The sequence below is a fragment of the Epinephelus lanceolatus genome, chromosome 18 (genome assembly GCF_041903045.1).
Source record: "Epinephelus lanceolatus isolate andai-2023 chromosome 18, ASM4190304v1, whole genome shotgun sequence".
Lineage (NCBI taxonomy): Eukaryota > Metazoa > Chordata > Actinopteri > Perciformes > Serranidae > Epinephelus > Epinephelus lanceolatus.
The window spans coordinates 34421050-34445828 of NC_135751.1; the positions used below are offsets into that span (position 1 = coordinate 34421050).

Here is a 24779-nt window from a genome sequence, read left to right on the forward strand (position 1 = left end):
GGTTGTCTTTGTTTCTGCTTGACATAATGACCCTGGCATGAGCCACAGTGGATATTAGCTATACCATAATTCACTTGAATGCCTGTTTTCTTAGCCACAGTAGAGCTAATGTATAAATTTAGATTTTCTCTGCTTTCTGGAGCTCTCATCTTTTTAAATTAAATTTCTGGTAACCAGCATTTGGTCACTGTAACATAAAGCTGTGGTTTACAACCATTCATTTTCCATAACTGCTTATCCTCTCAGGGGTTGTGGGGTGGGGTGGGGTGGGGGTAGGCGGGGGGGCTGGAGCCTATCCCTGCATGTCTTTGGACTGTGGGAGGAAGCTGGAGTACCCGGAGAAAACCCACGCTGACACGGGGAGAACATGCAAACTATGCACAGAAGGGCTCCCTCACTCTGGGGTTCGAACCAGGAACTCTATTGCATTGAGGCGACAATGCTAACCGCTGCACCACTGTGCCGCTTTTAGAAGTGTTTTCTAAATCATAAAGCAGATGTTCACAATCTGGGGAAGTATGGGTCATAAATTTGAGGGCTCGCAAGATGAAAAGCAGCATTAGGAAACTGAATAAAAAGGTACAGGGTCCTATTTAAACAATCCGTAGCACATGGTCTGAAGTGCATGGCACAAGTGCCTTTAGGGCGTGTCCAGCCCCACTCCTGCAAGTTAAACAGTGCGTAATGTTGGCATAAAATAAGGAGCAAAGGGGTTGTATTTAGTTCCTTAATTAATCACAGGTGTGTTTTTACATAACATGAATTGAACTATTCAGAGTGTCATCTCCCATTCCCTTTAAAAGCCAGAACCTGCACCTGGCGCACTGCTATGTACATGGTGGATTCAGCAAACTGGAGAAGAAAGTGTACTTCTGCTGAGAGTAATGCAGTAACACTAATTTCACTGCACCAAATAATGTGGGACATTCATACAGCAAAATTAAATTTGTAGTTTTAAACTAAAAGGAAACTTTTAGCTTCTGAAATAATCAGTGACGTTACGCTGCTCCTCGGGCGTAAATTTTGCACAGCATCTCTTTATTGGGGAGTCGGACAGCAGCTCTACAGCTCTGCTCTGCTCTCTGCTATGTTCACATTTTTTGAGAGCATAATTAGTATTTTCCTCATTAATGATGTATTATTTCACTCACCCATAACCCATGCGCATGTCCCTGTGTGTGTGTAACAAGCAGACTATATGCACATGGTGACATCACACTGTCTGCTTAATGCGTCCTGTAAGTAGCAGGATAATGCTGTGCCATTTTGACTTTAGACCAGGTTATTGTTGGTCAGTAGTACAGTTGCTTTCTGCTGCCTCAAAATAGCAACACACCAACAATGTTCCTGACCACACCTCATTTTAAGGCTCATGGGTGCACAGATGGACGCAATTGTCTGTCAAAATGACAACTGTGCTGGTTTGAAACTAGCAATGAGAGTTGCGCTGGATGTAAAGTAGGGCCAATAATGTTCACCATGTTCACCATCTTAGCTTAACATGCAACACAAAATCCAATTGTATCGAAGTCTACGAGAAAATGACCCTACTTCTCACTTGATTTATTACCTCAGCAAACATATTCCTAATTAGTCTATGGTCTCAATCACTAGTTCCAAGTCTTCACCAATACAGCATGATGTTCATTTTGTAAATTATGGTCACATTTAGAGTAAAATAGATGATAAATCAGGGTATGCTTTAGGGCGTGGCTACTAGGGGTGGGAATCTCTAGGCACCTCACAGTTCGATTCAATTCCGATTCCGAGGGCAACAATTTTGATTATAAAATGATTCTCAATTCTAAAACGAGCCAATAAGAAAATTTTCCCTAGATATTGAAAAACATTGTTGTAATAAAGCTGGGAACACATATCCAGTGCATACAAACTGTATTACTTACTGTGTTTGAGATGACTACACTCCACCAGTCTCCTCCGGTCCATCCTCCTCATCCACAAATCTCAAGGGGACTTTCCTGTCCCTCGTTGACCTCCTCGACATTTCTCCTCCAGTATTTACAAAACTATAACTGACTATAACTATCTATGAAGTATAAAAACATGTACTATTGCAAAAAGATGAACGATGGCAAAACTACGAACTATGGTGAAAACACGACGAAAACACAACAAAAAACGCTCAAAAACATGGCATTAAAAAAACTCAAAAGCTCTCAAAAAAAACCCCACAAATACTATTATTTACAACACAATATTATTTACAAAGAAAACGCCACCCAAACTCCACTAAAACTCACCAAAACTCAGCTAAAACACCGCTAAATGACTCCAACTTGCACTCTCCTCGTCAGCTGTCACTCTCCTCGTCAGCTGTCACTCTCTTCTTGCTGTGCTCACTTCCATCCCCTGCTCCACAGGTAATGACGTCACTACCGTAATATACCATATATTGTTGAAAAGCTCTGCTTCTCAGCTTTCAGAATCCGTTGGAATTACGTCGATAGCATGAATAGTCGAGGAGTTATGGTAATTTCAAAAATAAAAATAAAATCAAAATCGATTATGAGTTTTCTAAATCGATGCTTGCATCGTTCAAGACAGAATCTCGATGCATCTAAAAATCGATTATTTTCCCCACCCCTAGTGGCTACTTTGTGATTGATAAGTCGCTACCATGGTGTCGTCCTCAGGTCCATAGTCACATCTCGCGCCTCCACAGCTCCACCCTCTCGTCCAAATATGGTCACTTCTGTCTCCAAAAACCCAAGATGTCAACAGCCAAAATGCCAGACTCAAGGCTTCTAAATGGTCGTCCACAAACCAGTGGTTACGTCCATTAATTTATACAGTCTGTGTTGGTCATCAAAGTGATTACAGTTCATCCTCAGGGGAACATAAATGTCTGTTTGCAGTCATTTAATTTGATTTCAGTCACAAAGGAAATTCAAAGTGCTTTACATAAGCAGAAACATACTAAACAAATAAAACAAAAGATAATTCATAAAAACAAGACAACACAAAACAAAAAAAATGGTAACGTGGAAGTATTCAAGAGCTGCAGAAGTATAAAACTGTGGCAAACAGGAAAGTTTTAAGCCTCGATTTCAAAGATGAAAGGGTTGGGGCAGTCCTCAAGTGTTCAGGAAGTGTATTCCAGATCTTCAGCGCATAATAACAGAAAGCTGTTAAAAAGCACATTTGGTCCTGACCCTGGGGACGGGGAGCAGGCCTGTCCCAGATGATCTAAGAGTTCTGAATGGCTCGTAACAGAGCACCATATCAGATATGTATTTTGGCCCCAAACCATTCAGTGCTTTGTAGGCTAATAATACTTTGAAATAAATTCTTTGATTCATAGGAAGCCAGTTCAAGGATCAAAGAACTGGGGCGATGTGTTTCAGTTTCCTGGTGTTATTGAGGTCTGGGCAGCAGTGTTCTGAACATCCTGCAGGTGTCTGACTGATTGATTGTCTGTACCAAATTTAATGGCGAGCCATCCAATATCTGTTGAGACATTTCACTCAAAACCACACATTTTATCCTGATGGTGGAGCTAGAGCCACTGGTTGAGGGCCCCAGGGGAGACCCAGAACACGCCGTAGGGATTACATATTTCATCTGGCCTGGGAACGCCTTGGGGCGCTCAGGAGGAGCTGGAGAGTGCTGCTGGGGAGAGGGACGTCTGGGGTGCTTTGCTTGGCCTTCTGACCCGCAACCCAGCCCTGGATAAGGGGATGAAAATGGATAGACGGATTGATGGATGGTGAAGCTAGAGTAGAAGTCAGGGGACCACCAAAGTCATCAGGATTCGTCCTCTGGGGAACATGAATGTCTGCAAAACAATTTGCATGGCAGGTCGTTGAGGTAATTCAGTCTGAAACAAAGTGGTTTGCACTAACAGACCAACATGGCCACCCCTGGGCCACACCACCAGCATCAGTCTTCAGTTGAACTGGTCTCAAATTCTCAAAAAGGTTAGGATCAGAGGACAGTAAAATATCCCACTGCACATGTCTAAACTTCCACTGTCCTCTCCACAGTCGCCAACTTCGACCCGGACACATTCAGCGTGATGCACTGCGAGTTCTGTAGCGCAGGCTTCGACACCCGGGCCGGCCTGTCCAGCCATGCCCGGGCCCACCTCCGCGACTTTGGCATCACCAACTGGGATGTTACCATCTCGCCAATCCACATCCTGAGGGAGCTGTTCTCCAGCAGGCCCGATCTTGTAATCCCCACGGCTCCCCCTCGGAGCCCCGGGTCCTCACAGGAGGAGGACGAGGAGGATGATGAGGAGGAGGTAGAGGAGGAAGGGGAGGGTGTCGTTGAGGTAAAGCTTGAGGGGGAGACAAGTGAGAGGACGCTGAGTGCTGCTGTTTCTGATGCACTGCCTTCAGCGTCTCCTCAACGCTGCAAGAAGGAGGACGGTGGAGAAGAGAGCGCAGGTAAGTTTTCATCACTGATCCATCTTTAAAAGTAGAAATGCAGCTTACTTATTTTTTTGTGTGGTGGTTGGTGGTGTTTTTAATAGTTGTTACCTGGTGACCTGGCACTTTGAACTTGGCACAGGATGCACAGATGATCTAGATCCCAGTGGTGATGCCTGGATGGATGATTAAGAGTGTTATAAGTGCATTAAGATGCAGGAAATGTGAGTTCAGACGCTGTTGATGTTGTTTTAGGTGCTTTTTCTCTAGATAAAATCAGGACTGTGACCTGGGTGACACCGCTGTGCAATGTGTGAAGTGTTGAATCAGGATGTTGGCTGTCGAGAAAATCAGCCTTAACAGAGTGTGTGTGTGAGTGTGTGTGTGTGCGTGAGAGAGATAGAGACAGAGTCCCTGATGCCCGCGGTTGATGTGGCACTCGGTGCATTTATCCCAACCTCCGCCTCCACTCGATTGGTCACGCCTTAGCTTAGCGGTGCATATGGGGGCAAAATGGCTGCTTCCACCTCCCCGTAGACCCAAACAATAGCGGAAAAACTGTCTGGCTTCAGCTGCCGGGGAGTCCGATGCACTGCGGTTGCGGACCGGTGAGTACCGCGCGCTGTAATTCCTGTGCACCGCGTGCCCTCGGATCACACGGCGGCGTAGCACTGCGCGTCTCGCGCCGCATCTTCTGTCACATCGTAGCCAGACAACAGCCATTAAAAACTCCTCATCATGTGAGACTATGTAAAGAAAATCAATGTCGCGCGCGCAGCCATGCAGGTAGCCTATGACATGCATGTCAAAAGCTCATAAAGCGGGTCATTGTTATTGTTTCGGGTGTTCCCGTTTTGCACGCGCGGATCAATAGTGGTGATTTAGCTCTGTTGTGATCTTGTTGGTTCAGTTTTCTTACATGTCTGAGAGGTTTTGTGTTGTGCACGTCTGGGATGACGTCCAGTATTTCCAATGCTGCAGGATCTCTAAAATTACCTACAGTTGCCCAATCCTCGCCATTTTACTTTGCTTTGATTTGTGATAGAGGACACGCTGTGCTTTCAAGTGCACGCGTTTGTGCATGTTTTTACATCAAACTAAGAGTGGGATCGCTCAGGTAACTTTGTGGACTGCTGGCGATCATAGCCGGTGATCTTATTACAACTTATCCGGATCAACCAAGTATAATCGAAGTCTCACTTTTACTCTCAAGTGTCGGGTTTGCTCCGTGTCACTCCGCCTGAATGGATCCAAAGTCAAGTTAGCGCTTTGCTACTTTGTCCCGTTTTATAAAAACCCGTTTGATTGTGTGGTGTTGTCTTCATTATAATAGACGGTGTTATAACGCTGCGCTCCGAGGTGTCACATCGCTCTTTTACAGTCAAGAGATGAACTGACAAGCGCAGAGCCGCCCACCAGACAGAAAGCATTGTCTGTCTCCACGTCTCTTTTGATTTACCGATTTGTCGCAGAAAATGGCACTTTTGTCCCAGGAAAGCCTGACTGCGGGGAACCAAGACTGCCATGTTTGTTTCAGACACTAGTGCAATTATCACTTTTTGTGACAGGGATTCATTACTGGGATAATTTTCACTTGCATCTCCTCACAGAAGACGTAATAACGCGCCTTTATTACAAGGACTGATAAATTACAGGCACTGAGCTCACAAGATATGATTAGATTTCTCTGCTTTCAGCCTGCGTCTTATTTATTATCACTCAAAGATGCATTTATATGCTTTAAAAGGAAGCATAGACGTTAATTATGGCAGCTAACTAAGACATTCCTGCACTTATATGGATGTTGTGTGTGATGTTTTTAGGTGATGAGGAGGAAGCAGCTGAGGATGAGGATGAGGAGGAGCTTCAGCGTCCAGCTCTGGATGGTGTGAGCTCGAGCCCCGGGAAAACAGGGCTGCGCAGCGTGGACTCAGACAGCCTCTCTCCTGGGGATGGGGATGCAGACTCCAAGGGTGAGGGAGAAAAATGGGAATGCTGACCCCAGAGTGTTGACAGGGGATTGGATTTGCCACAGCAGAGCCGTATCATAGCTGTCAGTGGGGAAATTGTAAAGCTGACCCCCAGGTCGACGTTGAGGAGTGGCGACAGTACATCAGAGAGGGCCGCCCCCCCCGGGGAAATCCTCAGATGTAGACAAATGTATTTAGGAGCTAATGAGAGCACCTCTAACACTCAGCGGGTGCTCGTGCAGACTGGGTGAGGATGTAGACAGGGAGGGTAAGTGAGGTGACACATCCTCTGGGAGATGCGCGGACTCTGAAAGAACCTGGGCCTCCTGCTGTTGCTTTGCAAACTTCAAGTTAATGCTGCACTTGGTTAAAGGGGAACTGTGACGGGGATGTGACGCCATGTTAACTTAAATTAATCAACTGGATCATTCAAACTACCGGATGCATTGATTTTACTAGTTGGTTTTTTTTTACGTGTTGGAGGCCGGGCTGTGGAGTAGAAGGAAAAATAGACCAGTCGTGTAGACGTGACGTTGAGCAGCAAATTGCCTGCGCTGACAATCGTGGCTTCCATGGTCAGTGTAGCAGCTTCAGTTGAATATAATGGTCGCACTCTGCTGTGGGCATGCTGTGGCAGACATGTCGCGCCACGTCTGTGTCCCAAGGGAGTCTTCATATTAGGTGCAATTGATTCCTACCGTGCCCAAGTTACCAAGCTACTAAATTACTTTATGCAAATCAGGGGCGTCCAGCATCAGCTGCCGCCTCTGGAAACTCCCAGAAACTTTTAAACTAACCGTTTCTTGCCTTAAATGTCTTCAGAAACATATTTTAGTTAACGGTTTTTGTAGTACAAATGAAAGTCTCCACCAGCCGCCATAGTGGTCCTGTTTGAAATCTGGTAGCAGACAGTCCACAGGCTGAGTGGTAAGATCATGTTCAATGCTGTGAAGCATCAAAAAACACCCAGTGGACGCTTATCGTAAAGTGAAGTGAACATTTTAAATAGGTCCAGTATTGAGAAAGCGCTGCACCTAGCAGCAGCGAAAAAGGCTCCAGTGTAACCACTCAGGCAGGTGCACCCCGTCCATTTAAAGTCTAGTGTGTAGGATTTAACGGCATCTAGTGACGAGGCTGCAGATTGCAACCAAGTGAAACTTCTTCCATGTGCAAAGCATGTAGGAGAGCTATGGTGAGCCAGTGTTTAGTTTGTCTGTTCTGGGCTACTGTAGAAACAACATGGCAGACTCCTTGGAAGAGGGTCCGCTCTATATGTAGATATTAACGGCTAATTCTAAAGTAACAAAAACATAGTGATTCTTATTTTCAGGTGATTATACTCTAAAGTATACATAGTTATGAATGTATATTCCCTTCTGCCATTACGCCCCCTAAATCCTATACACTGAAGCTTTAAATGTTCTTGTTATTGCCTCCGATAGACTCAGATTTTTAATATAAGTGTCTGATAATCTACAGAGAAATTAAACGTTTTCCTGCACCTGTTTGTTTTACCGTTCCGTTTTGTGTCCACGCCTGGCTGAAGGAGATGACTGGCTTTGAAATCTTGCAGGAATTTTCACATCGCAGGAATCAGCTAAATATTCAGCCATGACATTGAAAATCTTTCAGAGAAGAGTAAAGGTCTTTGCACACCAAGTCTGTATTTTTCATCCAAAAAAAATACAACCTCACAATGTGTCAATCACGTTTACACACCTACTTAGAAACCTTCGTCTGTCGCTAAAGTTTTCGTAACCGGCTAAATTTTTTGACTGTTTCCACATCCATCAAACAAGTTGTTTAAATGAAAAGCTGTGAAGAAAGTGTGGCTTAACCTACAGGATGCATATATCTGCAACAAGAGAGAGGAACAAATTAGAAGTGGACAGCAGGCCAACAAGAAAAAGGAGTGGAAATATATGAATGCAGTGTCCTTCTCAAAATCTTTCACAGTAAAGAGAAGGTAACAGCAGCCTATAAAGAAAGGCAGCTATGATGGTGCCTACAGAAGAGTGCAGTGCAGTTTAATAGCTGCACAGTATCATTTCATAACTCAGGTAGCCGCTGGTCAAATGTGAGACGTGAGCGGAGAGTGGTGAAGTACCTCCAGTGAGAAGGAGAGGAGCAAGGAAGCAAATGGGATCATGAATTTTCGCAACAAATACAACAATAAAATGTGTGGAACTCAGTTTGCAAGGTTTCTCTGTGACAATTTTCAATGGATTACAGTTTAAAAAGCCCTAAGACACACTTTCTGTACTCCAACACAACAAACTATCGCTGCCACTCCTCTCTCCAACTCTCAAACACCGTTTTCTTCCTGCAACAAGTCACCTCCCGTGAGATTTCAGAGCGAGACTTCTCGTTAATGAGACGTGGACACAAAACAGAATGGAGCAAGCGAAAGTTACCATAAAACACTTCATTTCCCTGCAGGGTCTTTTCCGTAATGCGGTAAGACCTCGTAATAACAATTTGAGCCTGTCAGTGGCAAAAACAAGCACTTGTAGTAGACATAAAGTGACGGGGTGCACCTGCCCCGAGTGGTTATATTACAGCCTGTTTGCCTCTCAATACTGGACCAATTTCAAATATTGTTGTTCCCACGGGTCACCTAGAGACAAAGACCTGGGAAAATAGATCCATGCTGAAAAATACTGAAGAGAATACATGAACGGGATATCAGTTATAACAGTTGCTTTGAAATCTTAATGAAATGTAGCATAGTGCTTATTTATAACGTCTCACCAACTGTTCTTTCCTCTTTCGCAGTCCACAACCTGAAGTGTGAGGTGTGTAGCGCTCAGTTTGAGACCAGGCGAGGACTCTCCAGCCACGCCCGCTCTCACTTGCGCCAGCTGGGCATCAGCGTCTCGGAGAGCAGCGGGGCGCCCATCGATCTCCTCTACCAGATTGCCAAGGAGCGCAACATCGACGGCCAAACCGGCTCATCTCTTCTGGAGCCACTCCCAGCCAAGAACTCCTCACCGTCTGTTCCTCAGAAAGATGAGGAGTTAGAAGACATGGACTTAGACGAGAAGCCCATCCCTCTCTCCCTCCTGGCCAAAGCAGCGAAAGCGGTGCCACCCTCTTCCTCCTCCACGCCGACACCTTCTCCTGGTGCTTCTCCAGCTCCGCCTCATTCTGGCTCCCCTTCCGCAGTAGTGAGGAAAGCCCCCATTTCCTCTCTGCTGCCCGTGTCTTCCCCCTTGCGCTCGCCAGAGCACAAGGCTGGGGGAATGAAAGGCTTGACCTCTAACCTCTCCGCCCCAGCCACCGTCACAACCAAACCTCTCTGGGCACCACAGGAGAATGACGCCCCTCTCAACCTCAGTAAGTGTCTCTGATAACAGTAGGTGCTTTCCCGAGAGATACTGCCCACTGGGGACCTCCCCGAAAACTACATACCTTAAAGGGATTTTATTTCTGGTTGCATTCGCACTGCCAGTAGGAGCACTGAAGTGACACACTGTAAGCCAGCTGGCGATTCGCTTTGACAAGTCAAAACCACGTTGTATTTCCACTGTCACATGTATGCTCAGTAGATCCTGGACTTCACTGTCGGTCCATTAATCTGTTGTTTTATCCACTTCTTATGAGCTGTTTGTATTATGTGAGATCTGTTGTTTACACGTCTAACAGGTTTTTTAAAATGGCAGTTGCTGGTGCTGCATTGGTTCGAGTGTTCCACCAATCATTGCACAGAACACTTCACTCACTTCTTGTGCTGGGAGGGTTCACCAATACCTTCCGAAGTTTTTTCTTAAATTTGTTCTTAAAAAAAGATCCTAAAAACGTGTTCTTAAACTGCAGAATTGTTCGCACCTGCGTTCTTATAATGATGAAACCCATTGTCCTCATGAGTTTAAAGTGTGTGCCAATTGATCCTAATTAGCACAGGCCCTGCAAATCCCCATAAAAGGGAGTGAGACTGCAGGGCTGTGTGCGCACACAGAAAGTGAAGAAGAGGAAGAAAAGGAATATGAGAGAAGTACGGCAAAAATGCCCAAACAAAAGTCTAAAGAGGGTGGAGCACGGACTCACAACATAAAAGGTGCTTCTGCAGGAAGCGAATGCCAAACGAGTTGTCATATTTTGTAGTAGAGTGGATTAAAAAATAGCACAAAAAAGATTCACGAGATGCTAAAAGTATGCGTTGATTAATAAACCATCTGACCTGCAAACTGTGTGAATTATAGTAGCACAACTGTCAGGACTGAGGACAGAGACGAGCGCCATGGCGATGTGTCTGTTGGAGAGACACAGGGAGAAGGGGAGAGAAGGTGAAGGTGGTGAAGGAGCCAGAATATGTATTTAACCTCTGCTGTTTATTATTTGTTTAGGCCGCACACGTTCTTTCACTTCCTGTAGTAACTGGCACAGGGGTGTGGTTTCACATTATTTTACCTGATCACTCACTGGCGTGGCGGCTCTTAGACAAAGAGGGTGAGTTTTTGGCTCCAATATTTTCTGTCGACCCTTACTGCAATCACATAATCGCAGTAACGCAGGCCTCATCACATTAATAAAATTTTGTTTCATCTCATTTTGCTTCAGTTATCCAGTAGTTTGTCTAATAAATCATCGTAAAACGCATCTTTGGACTTCGGCATGGATTTCTTTTAAAGAGTCACAGTGAAGAGCCCACTCAGCCTCTTAGCAGCTTTTCTCAGTGATAGTAGTCGGTACATGGGGATAATTTCATGCAGTGTTTCTTTAAGTTATCAATAACTTACTCGAAACGCTTAATAACGAACCACCAGTGTCAATTTCTAGCGTGATCAATCAGTAATTATTACATGGCATGGTTCCCTTTGATATAACGGATGTGAACTGAAGTGTTATCGTTGCATTTTTTTTAAAGACCATAATGCTTTGTAAAATAATCACAATAATGATTTAAAAATATTATAAATTATAAAAATGTTATCGTAATTTAAATCCTTTAATATCATATGACTGTAGAATTGAGGAAAACGCAGTAACCAGTTATTATTCAAAGATGTCAGCACAAAATGTGCATCAGTTTGCTCTGGAGTGTGCACTGATTCTGTTCTTACCTAAAACAAATCCCGAATAATCAAACATGGTGAATATCAGAATATTGGTGAAAACTGAGAGAGTGGGTTTTAAGAGGAAATTCTTCTTTAGAACAGTTGGTGAATGAGGCCCATTGATCATTGTCCTGATAGTGTGGACACAATACAAAGGGGAATTCTTGGAACTGTGAAAAAGTTCCTCTGGTCTGAAAAAGCCTTTTGTAAAAAGTTACATAGTTGATCTCATGAGTCTTGATGAAGTTGTTTCCTCTCCATGTGCAGCCCTGGAGGTGGACCCCAACAAGGACATCGTCTGCCAACTGTGTGGCGCCTGGTTCGAGACTAGGAAGGGCTTGTCCAGCCACGCACGTGCCCACCTGCGGCACTTTGGGGTGGAGTACTCTGAATCCAAGGGCTCTCCCATTGACCTCCTGAACCAGCTCATCGATACCGACGACTTCAAGCACAAAGCCAGTGTGCTGCAGCTCGACAGCCACGCGGAGCCACGCGGCCTCACGACCACCATCTCCTCCCCGAAGCAGTCCCTGCTGAGCCTCTCTTCCTCTTCCTCTTCATCGCTCCTCTACAAGGTGACCACAGCTGGGGGTGGGTCGACATCCAAAGCTACCTCTTCCTCTGCCTCGTCTTTACTTGGCCCGCCTGCCAAGCGTCTCAAGTCCTCTTCCATGCGGGTCTTCCGCCTGAGTAGTGGGGAGCTCATGGCCCTTCCACACAGTGAGTGCTCTTTCACAGGATTTGTGGTACCCTTCTTCCTAAATAATACTTTTTCTGTTTAACAGATTACATTCATGTCTCTCATCTCCTAGATGAACCTCCAAAGGAGATAGGCTGCGAGTTCTGCGGGGAGTATTTCGAGAACCGTAAAGGCCTCTCCAGCCACGCCCGCTCACACCTGCGCCAGATGGGCATCACCGAGTGGTCCGTCAACGGCTCCCCGATCGACACGCTGAGGGAGATCATCTCAAGACGCGGCCTGCCTTGCGCCCTTCCTCTAAAACCTCTCAAAACTCCACCTCCATCCTCTCCGGGACCCCCTCGCTCACCTCAGCCAACCTCCTCCTCTCCGTCAGCTACCCTCCTCAGCCGTCTGCCCTTCGCCTTCGCCCGCCCCTCCAGTCCTCCTCAGCCCGCGGCGTCTAAATCAAGCTCGGCTACACCAACATCTTCCAGCGGGCTGATCCTCAAGCTGAAGCCGGAGCCGGTGCAGGTGGAGGTCACCACGCCAGGAGCTGCGGGGAGGTCTGCCAGCTTCACTGGTGAAACTGCCAACTGTAGTTGGAGCAGCTCTGACAACGTGTTCCCCCTCAACCTGGGTATGTTCGTCTCCAGGGTTCATTTTTAAAGGAATCATTCTACATTTCGGGAAGTACACTTATTAACTATCTTGTCGAGTGTTAGATGAGAAGATTGATACCACTCTCAGAAGTCTATGTTAAATACAATGCTACGTCATGGCGCCTGGGGGTGGGACGAAGGGTCAGTTGTTGTCTGTTGTCAGACATGCTGCACAAAGGGTTAGCAGTAGAGCTGGCACTTAGGGTGCTTTCACAACTTATGCTGGGTTAACGCTACACTAGAATCAAGCAGATTTCGGACCTGATTCCCCCGTCCCAACAATCGTCAGCAAAGCTCAGATTTTTCGATGATTCTAAAGATCACCTTGCCAGATTTCCCTGTGGTGTGAGGTATGTTAAGAGTGTTTTACACCCCTCTATCTGCTTGGAAGTCCATCGTGGCCGCACTGATTTCAAATTACAAATACCAGGGCGTCTATAGGTCCCTAAAAAGTCTTCAAATGTCTTAAGTTCAGATTCAATGGGTCTACATCGCACCTCATCGCAGAAATTTTTTTGTGGGCATTCCCATAAATACCAACATGTATTGTTTGGGAACCAGTGGATCAGCAGACACAGCATATTCCTTTTCTGTTTGGTGGATAATTATACGTAGTGTGAGATATTACAGAGCATATTTGTATTAAATCACTTGTGCCTTTGATCTCAGCAGGATCTTTATGGCAATTTCTTGTTTTCTCCCTCTGATCTTCCCACAGCTATGACCCATGAAGTGGAGCCGACAAGAGATATTCGCTGTGAGTTCTGTGGGGAATATTTTGAGAACCGCAAAGGCCTCTCAAGCCACGCCCGCTCCCACCTGCGCCAGATGGGCATCACCGAGTGGTCTGTCAACGGCTCGCCCATCGACACGCTGAGGGAGGTGATGCACAAAAGAGGCATGGGCGGCTCCTCTCAATCAGACCAGGGAGTGAAGAAGGAATCGAGCCAGGGAGCCAACAGCCCGCCATGGGAGAACACGGTGGGCAGCGGCAGCTCAGAGGGTTTGGGTGTTTCAGGCTATCAGTCCTCTAAATTCCGTAAATCTCCGCTCAGTTTGCTGCAGTCGGGGTCAAGGCTCCATAAGCAGGGCCTGGGGTCCACATCTGCTTCCCCGACTGCAGGGAAGTTTTTCAGGATGTCCCCACTGGGGAAACGGCCTGTGTCTGCCGAAGCGCAATCAGCAGAGACCGCCCACTCACCGTCACATCAGCTCAAGACTTTCTCACCTCAGCCACATGATTTCTCCTTCAAAAGAAAACCCTCACCAGACAAGCACGGACACCAGGGTGAGTCATTTGTTCTTTATTATTCTGAATCCCATTTTGTGCTAATCAAAAGGCGTTTTCTCACATGAACTGCGGACAGTGTCTGAAGAATTAGGTCTTGATGTTGTTTCCCTTTCACACATTCATTTTTATCTAACCTTAATTTAACCAGAAGAACCTCTAAAGATTAAAAAACCTCTTTTTCAAGACTCTCCTGGCCAGGCAGCAAGGTAACGTTACAGACAGACAACATGGAACAAAAACAGAACAAAATTAAAATATGCAACTCCAAAACAAACAATATAAAATACAAAATGAGATTACTACAAAGAGAAACCAAAAAGTATGTTAACATATGCTGCAAGTGAACCATAAAAACAAGACAATGATAAAAAAGACCATCTTAAATACACCGTGACATCAGCATACAGATGATTGCATACAAAATTGCTGCGACAGAAAACACCAAAGAGTGCAACTTCAAGTCCTTCTGCAGAAGGATTCTAGATATAGACAATAATAACATGTTCTTTGAACGAAGAGCATATCCATTTTCAGTGTTTTGCTTTATGTGCACACATAAATATGCTGGAAGTAGGCCAAGAAGAGCTTTGCAAATAATTGAATGCCACTGAAAAAGACTACAAAATTTTAAAGGCAGCCACCCAACCAGAGCATAGAGGATACAGTGATGAGTAAGGGGCAGACATTTAGTTATGAATTTCAATGCACCATGATACAGAGTCCAGAGCATGCGAACACTGGGAGGGTGCATTCACATATATATATTATACATCCCCCATAAGCACGTGCAGTCAAGAATTTAGCAGAGATCAGTCTTTTTTTTTTTTTTTTTTTTTTTTTTTTTTGGGCCAAGAAAGAGAAGCAGTTACTATTTCTAAAATAAAAACCCAGTGTCAGCTTAAGCATTTTCACAAGTGGGTCAATATGTGGCTGAAAGTAAGCAAAAATGATGGGAGACTGTCCATGTCAGAAGCGTTCTCACATACTGGAAATATTCTGTCGGGTTTAGGCGAGGGGTGGCGCCTGGATAGACCACACAGGAGGCAGGAAGTGACGGGAATTACGCCACCGTTACTAGCTGGTTTGTGAATTGGTCATAAACAACAGAGTCTCTTGCCGTTCCTTGAATTTGTCTGACGATTTCGACTTCAGCCTTTACCGACAAAAGCCAACGAACCTTGTCGTCTCTCCAGTTAGACATTTTTTGTTGCAGTCATCGTGTAAATAACCCTTCTTCTTAGGGTTGCATACCTCAATATAAAAGTTCGGTTCCTCGGTTATCATACTATGTACATTTGCTTATTTTTGATGTTAAAAAAAGCAACTGGAGGTTAAATCTCTCCTTTATTTTAGTCATTTTCAAAGGGAAGGTTTTTTACTCATAATGGATTCAAGTTTTAATTATCCTCCTGAGACCTGAACTTTTGTTTGGTATGCATTTTTAAATTTCACCAAGGCGATAATGAAGTCCCAATGTCCTCAAATGAGACGATAATAAAGTCCTAATATCCTAACGTTCATTTAAAGGTCCAGTGTGTGGGATTTAATGGCATCCAGCAGTGAGGTTGTACTACTGAAACTGAAACCAAGCCTGTAGGAGAACTGCAGTGGCCAACCTAAAAGCAAGAACGGCCCTGTGTAGAGCCAGTGTTTGGTTTGTCTGCTCTGGTGTGCTGAAGAACAGGGTGGACTCTGTGGAAGAAGAACTGCTCTGTATGTAGATATAAACGGCTCATTGTAAAGTAACTAGAGCACAAAGATTCTTAGTTTCAAGTGATTATCAACAAATAAAAACATAGGTATGAATATTATATACCATTACTTCCAATAGATGTCCCTAAATCCAACACACTGGACCTTTAATGTTTGATCCAGCTGGGTGATGTCTAGATAATGCCAGGTTTGTGCCCGTCTTAAGGGCTGTGTTCTTTATTTGTTCTGTCCTGTATTTTTCAGATCCCAGTTGCGAGCTGTGCGGCTTCTACTTTGAGAACCGTAAAGCTCTGGCCAGCCACGCGCGAGCCCACCTGAGGCAGTTTGGTGTGACTGAGTGGTGTGTGAATGGATCCCCCATCGAGACGCTTAGCGCCTGGATGCGCAGCAGGCCGCAGAAGGTGCTGGAGATGCATCGCAGCTACATGCAGGGGAACCGCTCCAACCTCAAGAAGGTGAGGAGAGGCGGTCTGTTGTTGGTAATTCATCTTGGTGCGATAACTCGGGTCAGTGCGGGCGTTTTTATTAACACAGGAAGCCCTCAGACTTTATCTCTGTGCTCTGATACCTCAGCAAAGTCTGCTGTTGTGAGTATAAATGTTCTCAGAGAAAAAGAAATATCAGTAGAAGAACTTGTGCCTCCCACAAAGCTCAGCAGCTATACAACACAAGATCATAACCTACTGTGCTACTTTTCTGACACACTCTTTTCCCCCAGTATCTTTGAATAGGCGTCACGGCTGGAGATCTAACATTCCTCAGCCGGTGGCTCGACAGACATTTTGTGTCTTGGAAAGCTTCAGAGACGTGTTGTCTAACAGCTTTGAGCCTTACTGTAGATCCTGTGTCTTTACACCCAGCAAAAATCACTGTGGGGACAGATGCCAGAACAACTCAGCTATTGACTTGATAGTTGCCATAGTAACCAGGGTGCCTGGCAGCTTATGTTTCATCCTCAGATAAATTATGGCATGCTGTTGATAGAAGAAAACGTACGTTTTTTCTCTCTCTCTCTCTCTTTCTTTCCCTCCTGAATTAGTTTCTGGTGCATTTGCGTCACTGTCACACCTTCTCCCTGAGCTGTGATGTGACACACATACTGAACACATCACCTTTTAAATGCCCTTGTAATCATATTGAAAAGGGTTTTTGCATACTGGAGCAATGAACCCACCGAAGCTGCATGTATTGTTCTGAGACACACTCACCATATAGACCATCAATGGAACAGACAATTGACAGAAAATTCATCAGCAACTATTTTGATAACTAATTAGTCATTTTAAAATAAAAAGCTAAACATTTCCTTGTTGCAGCCGCTCAGTGGAACGGATGTGCTGCTTTTCTTTGTGACAAATCTCAGTATTTTGTGGGTTTGAACTCAACGATTAATTTTAGGACATCATATCAGGCTTCAGGAAATTGTGACGGGCATTTTCCACTTTTTTCTGACATTTTATTGACCACATGATTTATCAAGGAAATGGGCAGATTAATCGAGACTGAAAATAACTGTAAGTTGCAGGGACGCAATTAAATGTCAGAAAACAGCCCAGTCACCTGAAGAAAATGTAGGCATTGTACATTGCGTATTTGTTTGTTTCATATGTATCATGTCAGTGTTTCTAAAGCGACGTAGTATATGAGCTGACTTTGTCATCAGGAGGTGGAGGGGATGGTGGATGTTGTGTCACCTGACCACTGTTTGAGACCAACAAACAGCAAAACTAGTTGTGATTTAGCAACTCAACACTGTGTTTCCTGCTGCTTTTTAGGCACCAAACATGGCTGTTTATTAGCAATCTGTTGCTGTTTTTTCATCGGAGACAGTGCCACAAAAAGCAGCTGTTTCTACCCAGCCATCCCTGCTTTTCCAGCGGGGGATTGTGCCCCTAAAATTGGGTGTTTTAAGCCAAAACATGATCTTTTCCTAACCATAACAAAGTAGTTTTTGTGCCTAAACCTAACCACACGTTAACCTTACTGTTGTTAAACTTACAGTTTCAGTGCTGTATCGTAGGCAACTGGACTTGCTTGAGTTTCTTGAAGACGTTTCACCTCTCGTCCAAGAAGCTTCCTCAATTCCAACGGACTGGTGCGCAAAGTCGCAGACTTTGCACTCTTTGTGGGTGTGAACCCTTATAGAGTTGTTAAGGTCACAATAGCTCCTTTTCCACTGCAGGACCTTTTATCATTTACCCGGGATTTTGAAAATCCTCTGCACGTTTCCACCGAAATTACCCAGGTAAAAAGTTGCCCTCAACCCCAAACTTTCCCTGAAAAAGTACCTAGTAGGGGGGTAGGACTTTTCAGATTACCCGTAATTCTGTGTGCTGAAGAACGCTGATTGGTGGAACGCACATGCAGCGTTCCGCACTTCCTGGTACGGGCATCCGCTGCAAACTTTATTTAATTTCTACAGCCTTCATTTAGTTTCTGTTTTGATTAAGGATGGGTACTGAAACCCGGTACTAAATTAGCCCCAGGGCTAAATTATCACAGACCATAGTGTTGATAAGCGCTAACGGTATCAGTTCTTTTGTGCCGGTGCTGAACTCCTCCACACACACATCCACACACACACCGCCGCGACACGGTAACCGGTGAACAGCTCGCGGTGGAAACAAAGTGAAGATAACTGACTTGAGTTGACGGCAGCTACACTCGTTACTGACGCAAACCACACAGATTACCAGGAATTCTTTTACCCAGGTAAACAAATTCCTGGTGATAAAAGTTCCTGGAAATGTTGGTGGAAAAGGGGCTAATGTGAGTCTTTGACCCACCTGGCCATCTTGTGTGTCCTTGGGATTAGCTGGGACCACGTGTGAATGGTGTTAAGTCTTTGGGGAGGGATCCCAAGACTGCATTGTAGGTGGGTGATAAGTGCTGTCAGAGGCCACCTCCTCTGTTTAACGATGGTCGTTCCAGTTTGACGCAGACGTGGCTTCTTTTTTACCTCTTTCAAACCATCTGTCTTCTGTGGCCAAGACGTGGACATCGCTGTCCTCGAAGGAATGTCCTGTCTTTTTTAGATGTTACAGGACAGCTTGTCTTGACCTGATGAGCTGGCTCTCCGATACAGCACCTATGACTACCATGACCTGGGTGACTGAGCATCGTCACCAACATCTTAAAGTTTTAGTGCTCGCCGGTGATCCCACCTGTGCAGGCCTGGCTCATCTGGAACGAGCCTTTTCCTTTGAGCCCTGTCACACCCTCAGAGCTGATAAGACCTCAGGTCAGGGTGAAGTTGGGTGGAGCTGTGCTGGGAATCTTATGATGTCACCAAACTCCACCAATAAGTGTCATGAACTAAATCAGAAGTTTGATTATAACAAGACAAGACAGTCTATAACTATTATGCCCCAAGATATATCATCATTAAATTCGAACATACAGTGGGGAGAACAAGTATTTGATACATCAGAAAAACAGAACTTAATATTTGGTAAAGAAACCTTTGTTTGCAATTATAGATGTTTCCTTTAGTTCTTGACCAGGTTTGCACACACTGCAACAGGGATTTTGGACCACTCCTCCATACAGATCTTCTCCAGATCCTTCAGGTTTCAGGGCTGTCGCTGGGCAACACGGACTTTCAGCTCCCTCCAAAGATTTTCTATTGGGTTCAGGTCTGGAGACTGGCTAGGCCACTCCAGGACCTTGAGATGCTTCTTACGGAGCCTCTCCTTAGTTGCCCTGGCTGTGTGTTTCGGGTCGTTGTCATGCTGGAAGACCCAGCCACGACCCATCTTCAATGTTCTTATTGAGGGAAGGAGGTTGTTGGCCAAGATCTCGCGATACATGGCCCCATCCATCCTCCCCTCAATACGGCGCAGTCGTCCTGTCCCCTTTGCAGAAAAGCATCCCCAAAGAATGATGTTTCCACCTCCATGCTTCACGGTTGGGATGGTGTTCTTGGGGTTGTACTCATCCTTCTTCTTCCTCCAAACACGGCAAGTGGAGTTTATACCAAAAAGCTCTATTTTGGTCTCATCAGAGCACATGACCTTCTCCCATTCCTCCTCTGGATCATCCAGATGGTCACTGGCAAACTTCAGACGGGCCTGGACATGAGCTGGCTTGAGCAGGGGGACCTTGCGTGCGCTGCAGGATTTTAATCCATGACGGCGTAGTGTCATAGTGTGTTACTAATGGTTTTCTTTGAGACTGCGGTCCCAGCTCTTATCAGGTAATTGACCGGGTCCTGCCGTGTAGTTCTGGGCTGATCCCTCACCTTCCTCATGATCATTGATGCCCCATGAGGTGAGACCTTGCATGGAGCCCCAGACTGAGGGAGATTGACCGTCATCCTGAACTTCTTCCATTTTCTAAGAATTGCGCCAACAGTTGTTGCCTTCTCACCAGGCTGCTTGCCTATTGTCCTGTTGCCCATCGCAGCCTTGTGCAGGTCTACAATTTTGTCCCTGATGTCCTTACACAGCTCTCTGGTCTTGGCCATTGTGGAGAGGTTGGAGTCCGTTTGATTGAGTGTGTGGACAGGTGTCTTTTATACAGGTAAGGAGTTCAAACAGGTGCAGTTAATACAGGTAATGAGTGGAGAACAGGAGGGCTTCTTAAAGAAAAACTAACAGGTCAGTGAGAGCCGGAATTCTTACTGGTTGGTAGGTGATCAAATACTTATGTCATGCAATAAAATGCAAATTAATTATTTAAAAATCATACAATGTGATTTTCTGGATTTTTGTTTTAGATTCCATCTCTCACAGTTGAAGTGTACCTATGATAAAAATTACAGACTTCTACATGCTTTGTAATTGGGAAAACCTGCAAAATCGGCAGTGTATCAAATACTTGTTCTCCCCACTGTAGTAACAAACCTTTGAGTTACTTGATGCATGTTATACTTTCACATTGAATTTAACATACATAAAGATGGATAGAATCTCTGTGTCCTTCCCAAACCTTTATATTGCTCTGGTTGAATTCACACATTTACCCTCATGACAAAAAGAAAGTGCACACACATTGTTACACTTTAAAAAAATACTTCTTCATGTATCATTTTATCGATATCTTCTTTTTTAACTCACTGTAATCTTGAATTTAACCACTTAGGAACGTCCCTGCCTTGCTGTCTGTTACCTGTCTGTTAACAGTGTTCAACAAACAAACGGAGAAACACAAACAAACAGATGAAGAAAATTAACAGCAAAGTGAGAGACACGTCAGCCAGGTTCAGAGCTGAGACGAAGTCTAATCAGGAAATGAGTGTAAACACCTGTGTGGGTGGACTGTGGGTGATTTCTCTCTGACACAATCTTTCATTCCTCAGAATAACAATGAGTTCTCGGAGATAAAAACCATCTGAACTTGAGCTGTTTCTGTAGAGCTCACAAATGCATCACGTTGTGTTCAAATAGCAGCTATAAAACCTTATATGTGATAAATTTACATGATAGAGTTAAATAAACTCTACTACTCTACAACTACTCTACAACTACTAAAAAGTTACATGTTATAAATCACTTTGCTAATACTGGCAGTCACAATCTTTTCTACAGCAAATTAAAGGAATATTTTGACATTTATTTGCTTTTTACCTGCAGAGTTAGACAAGATCATTGATACCACTCAATCCACATCAGTCTTCTCACAAACAAATGTCCCAAAATGTTGATCTGTTTGTTTAAGATGAGGATATTTAATTCAGGGTGAACTTAATCACAACAGTACTTTTAACTTTATTCCAACAGTGCTTTATTTAACTTTGTTCTAACAGTGTTTTATGTAACTTCATTATAACAGCATTGTGTTTTACCTATATTGAAATAGTACTTCATTTAACTTAATTATAACAGTACTTAAGTTAATTTATTGTAACAGTACCTTACTGACTTTAATTATAACAGTACTGTATTTAACTTTATTGAAATAGTTCTTTATTTGATTTTTTTATTATAGATTTATTTATAATTGACAGTTCTTGATTTAACTATTTTAATAGTACTTTATTTAAATTTATCATAACAGTACTTTATTTATTTTTATTGTAACAGTTCTTTATTTAACTTAATTGTAACAGTTCTTTATTTAACTTTATTATAACAGTACTTTATTTAACTTTGTTTAACTTTTTGTAACAGTACTTAATTTTTATTGTAACAGTTCTTTATTTAACTTAATTGTAACAGTTCTTTATTTAACTTTATTATAACAGTACTTTGTTTAACTTTCTGTAACAGTACTTTATTTAAATTTATTGTAACAGTATTTTATTTAACTTTATTGTAACAGTACTTTATTTAATTTTATTGTAACAGAACTTAATTTAACTTAATTATGACAGTACTTTGTTTAACTTTATTATTACAGTACTTAATTTAACTTAATTGAAACCGTACTTTATTTAACCTAATTGTAACAGTAGTTTAACTTTTTAACTTTTTGTAACAGTACTTTATTTAAATTTATTGTAACAGTACTTTATTTAACTTATTGTAACTGTACTTTATTTAAATTTATTGTAACAGTACTTTATTTAACTTTAACTTTTTGTAACAGTACTTTATTTAACTTTATTGTAACAGTACTTTATTTAACTATTGAACTTTTTGTAACAGTACTTTAACTTAATTGTAACAGTACTTTATTTAAATTTATTGTAACAGTACTTTAACTTTTTACTTTATGTAACAGTACTTTATTTAACTTTATTGTAACAGAACTTAATTTAATTATGACAGTACTTTGTTTAACTTTATTATTGCAGTACTTTATTTAACTTAATTGAAACCGTACTTTATTTAACCTAATTGTAACAGTAGTTTATTTAGCAGCAGCAGCAGTAGTAATGGCTGTAGTAGTATTATAGTAGTTTACATTAGTTTATAGGAGATATCAAAATTCATGTTTCACGGTATAACCAAAAAACATTGCAATTTTATTTATAGGAAATAACCCACAGCCCTGTATTTCATACTATAAATGTAATATGCAAAGTACATTGATAGAGATTGGCAGTTTTACTTAGTATTTATAATGATCATATTAGTACTATTAGTTATGTGTAATAACAGCACCAGGACATGGCGGCTGTTGATATAACGCTGATTAGGAAACTCATCTCTGTCCCTCTTCCAGAAGAGCAGCTCACCTCTTACTGCGTCAGCGGATTCTGATCATATCCTCCCCATCTCATCGCAGAAGGCCTCCTCTTCCTCCTCCTCCTCCTCCTCCTCCCAGTGGTCTTCTTCTTTGGCTGTAAGCCTGGTGCGGCCGCTGAGCCGCGAGGTCAGCCAGAGCTCTTCCAAGACCGCCGAGGGTGAAGCCAACCTGCACGCTGCTCTGCTCAGGCCCGGCCGCAGCAGTCCCAGCCCCTCGCCGCTCTCCGGCAGCCTTCCGCTTCAAGCACAGGTGGCACGCAGTGAGCTTAACGTCCGCCTGCCCAGAGGTATGTGAGAGTGCAGCATATGTTTTTGCTCCCTTGCACACAGTCAGGTGCCTGTATGTATCATTACACAATGTACATTGTCAGTTGAATATATTCTTGTTGAGGTAGTTTTAAGCTTCTGAGAAAAACATTTTATTTGACTCTAAAAATCTCAAACTACTGAAATTCTCTGAGGTTGTTCGTCTGTGTTCAGCCTCGCTTTCGCAGAGTTAACAGAGTGGCTCTAGGGATGGTTATGTCAGGCAGTTGGTCCACTACTTCAGACCAAAATATATCAGCACCTACTGGATGGATCACCATGAAACTTTGAGCAGACATTAATGTTTCCCAGAAGATGAATCCCTCTGCTGATCCCCTGACTTTCCTCTGGCACCACCAGCTATTTGATATTTTTGGTTCTGAGTTAAACGTCTTCACACACATTTGGACAGATTTTATGTCCCCGTCAGGATGAACTTTAATACCTCTGATGATCCCTTAACTTTTCACAAAGCACCATCAGCAGGCTCTTTGGTTTATGACTACCTGTAAAACTACATTCCCATTAGCCTCAGCTTTACATGTGTTTAGTGCTAATAAGCTAAAGGTAGCATGCTAACACTAAACTAACTTGGTAAACATCATACCTGCTAAACATGAGCATTTTAGTATTTTATCTCTGAGCATGTTAGCACACGGACATCAGCATAGCATTTTTCCTATAATCATGCTAGCATATTGACATTTGCATAGTATTTCCTTATTGACGTGTTAGCGTACCGACATTAGCTTGGCATTTTCCTTCTAATAATGTTAGCACACTGATATTAGCATAGCATTTTCCAAGTGAGTATGTTAGTATACTGTTGATAACATTTAGCTCAACTATATCCTCACAAAGCTGCTAGCATGTTTGCAACCGGTATTAGCATAGCATTTACCCTGCGAGCATGTTAGCATACTGTCATTAGCATAGCATTTTCCCAGTGAGCATGTTAGTATAGTGTTAATCAACATTGAGCTTAACGACATTCTCGAAAAGCTGCTAGCATGTTAGCATACTAATATAAACAAAACATTTTGCCTATAAGCATGTTAGCATACTGACATTAGCATAGCATTTTCCTTCTGAGAATGTTAGCATACTGACATCAGCGTAACGCTTTCCTTCTGAGAATGTTAGCATATATACATTAGCATAGTATTGTCCCTATGAGCATGTTAGCATACCTACATTAGCATATCATTTTCCTTGCAAGTATGTTAGCATACTGACATCAGCACAGCATATTCCCTGAGATTCTGTAAGGCAAATAGACATTAGCATAGCATTTTCTCTCCTATAAGCATATTAGCATACTGTTAATAACATGTTTTTTTGCTCATGAGCATGTTAGCCTACTGACACTAGCATAGCATTTTTTCTGTGAGCATGTAAGCATACTGATATTAGCATAACATTTTCAGTATGAACATGTTAGCATACCTCCATTGACACTGCATTTCCTTATTTGCATGCTAGCATACTGACACTACCATAGCATTTTCCAAGTGAGCATGTTAGCATACTAGCATAAGCATAGCATTTTCCCTGTGAGCATGTTAACATACTCACATTAG

General features: G+C 43.3%; 1 protein-coding gene across 2 annotated transcripts in view; it reads left to right on the forward strand.

The window, feature by feature from the left end:
• wizb (WIZ zinc finger b) overlaps positions 1–24779 on the forward strand; it is a 43605-nt gene that overhangs the window by 13348 nt on the left and 5478 nt on the right. Inside the window, exons 8-15 of one of the 2 annotated variants that reach the window (XM_033645171.2) lie at positions 4005–4409; positions 6215–6364; positions 9137–9697; positions 11686–12138; positions 12231–12737; positions 13478–14047; positions 16007–16218; positions 22871–23180. In XM_033645171.2, coding sequence (XP_033501062.2) covers positions 4005–4409; positions 6215–6364; positions 9137–9697; positions 11686–12138; positions 12231–12737; positions 13478–14047; positions 16007–16218; positions 22871–23180 — 3168 coding nt within the window. The remainder of the gene's footprint in view (positions 1–4004; positions 4410–6214; positions 6365–9136; positions 9698–11685; positions 12139–12230; positions 12738–13477; positions 14048–16006; positions 16219–22870; positions 23181–24779) is intronic. The other variant, XM_078161745.1, reaches the window with a different exon arrangement.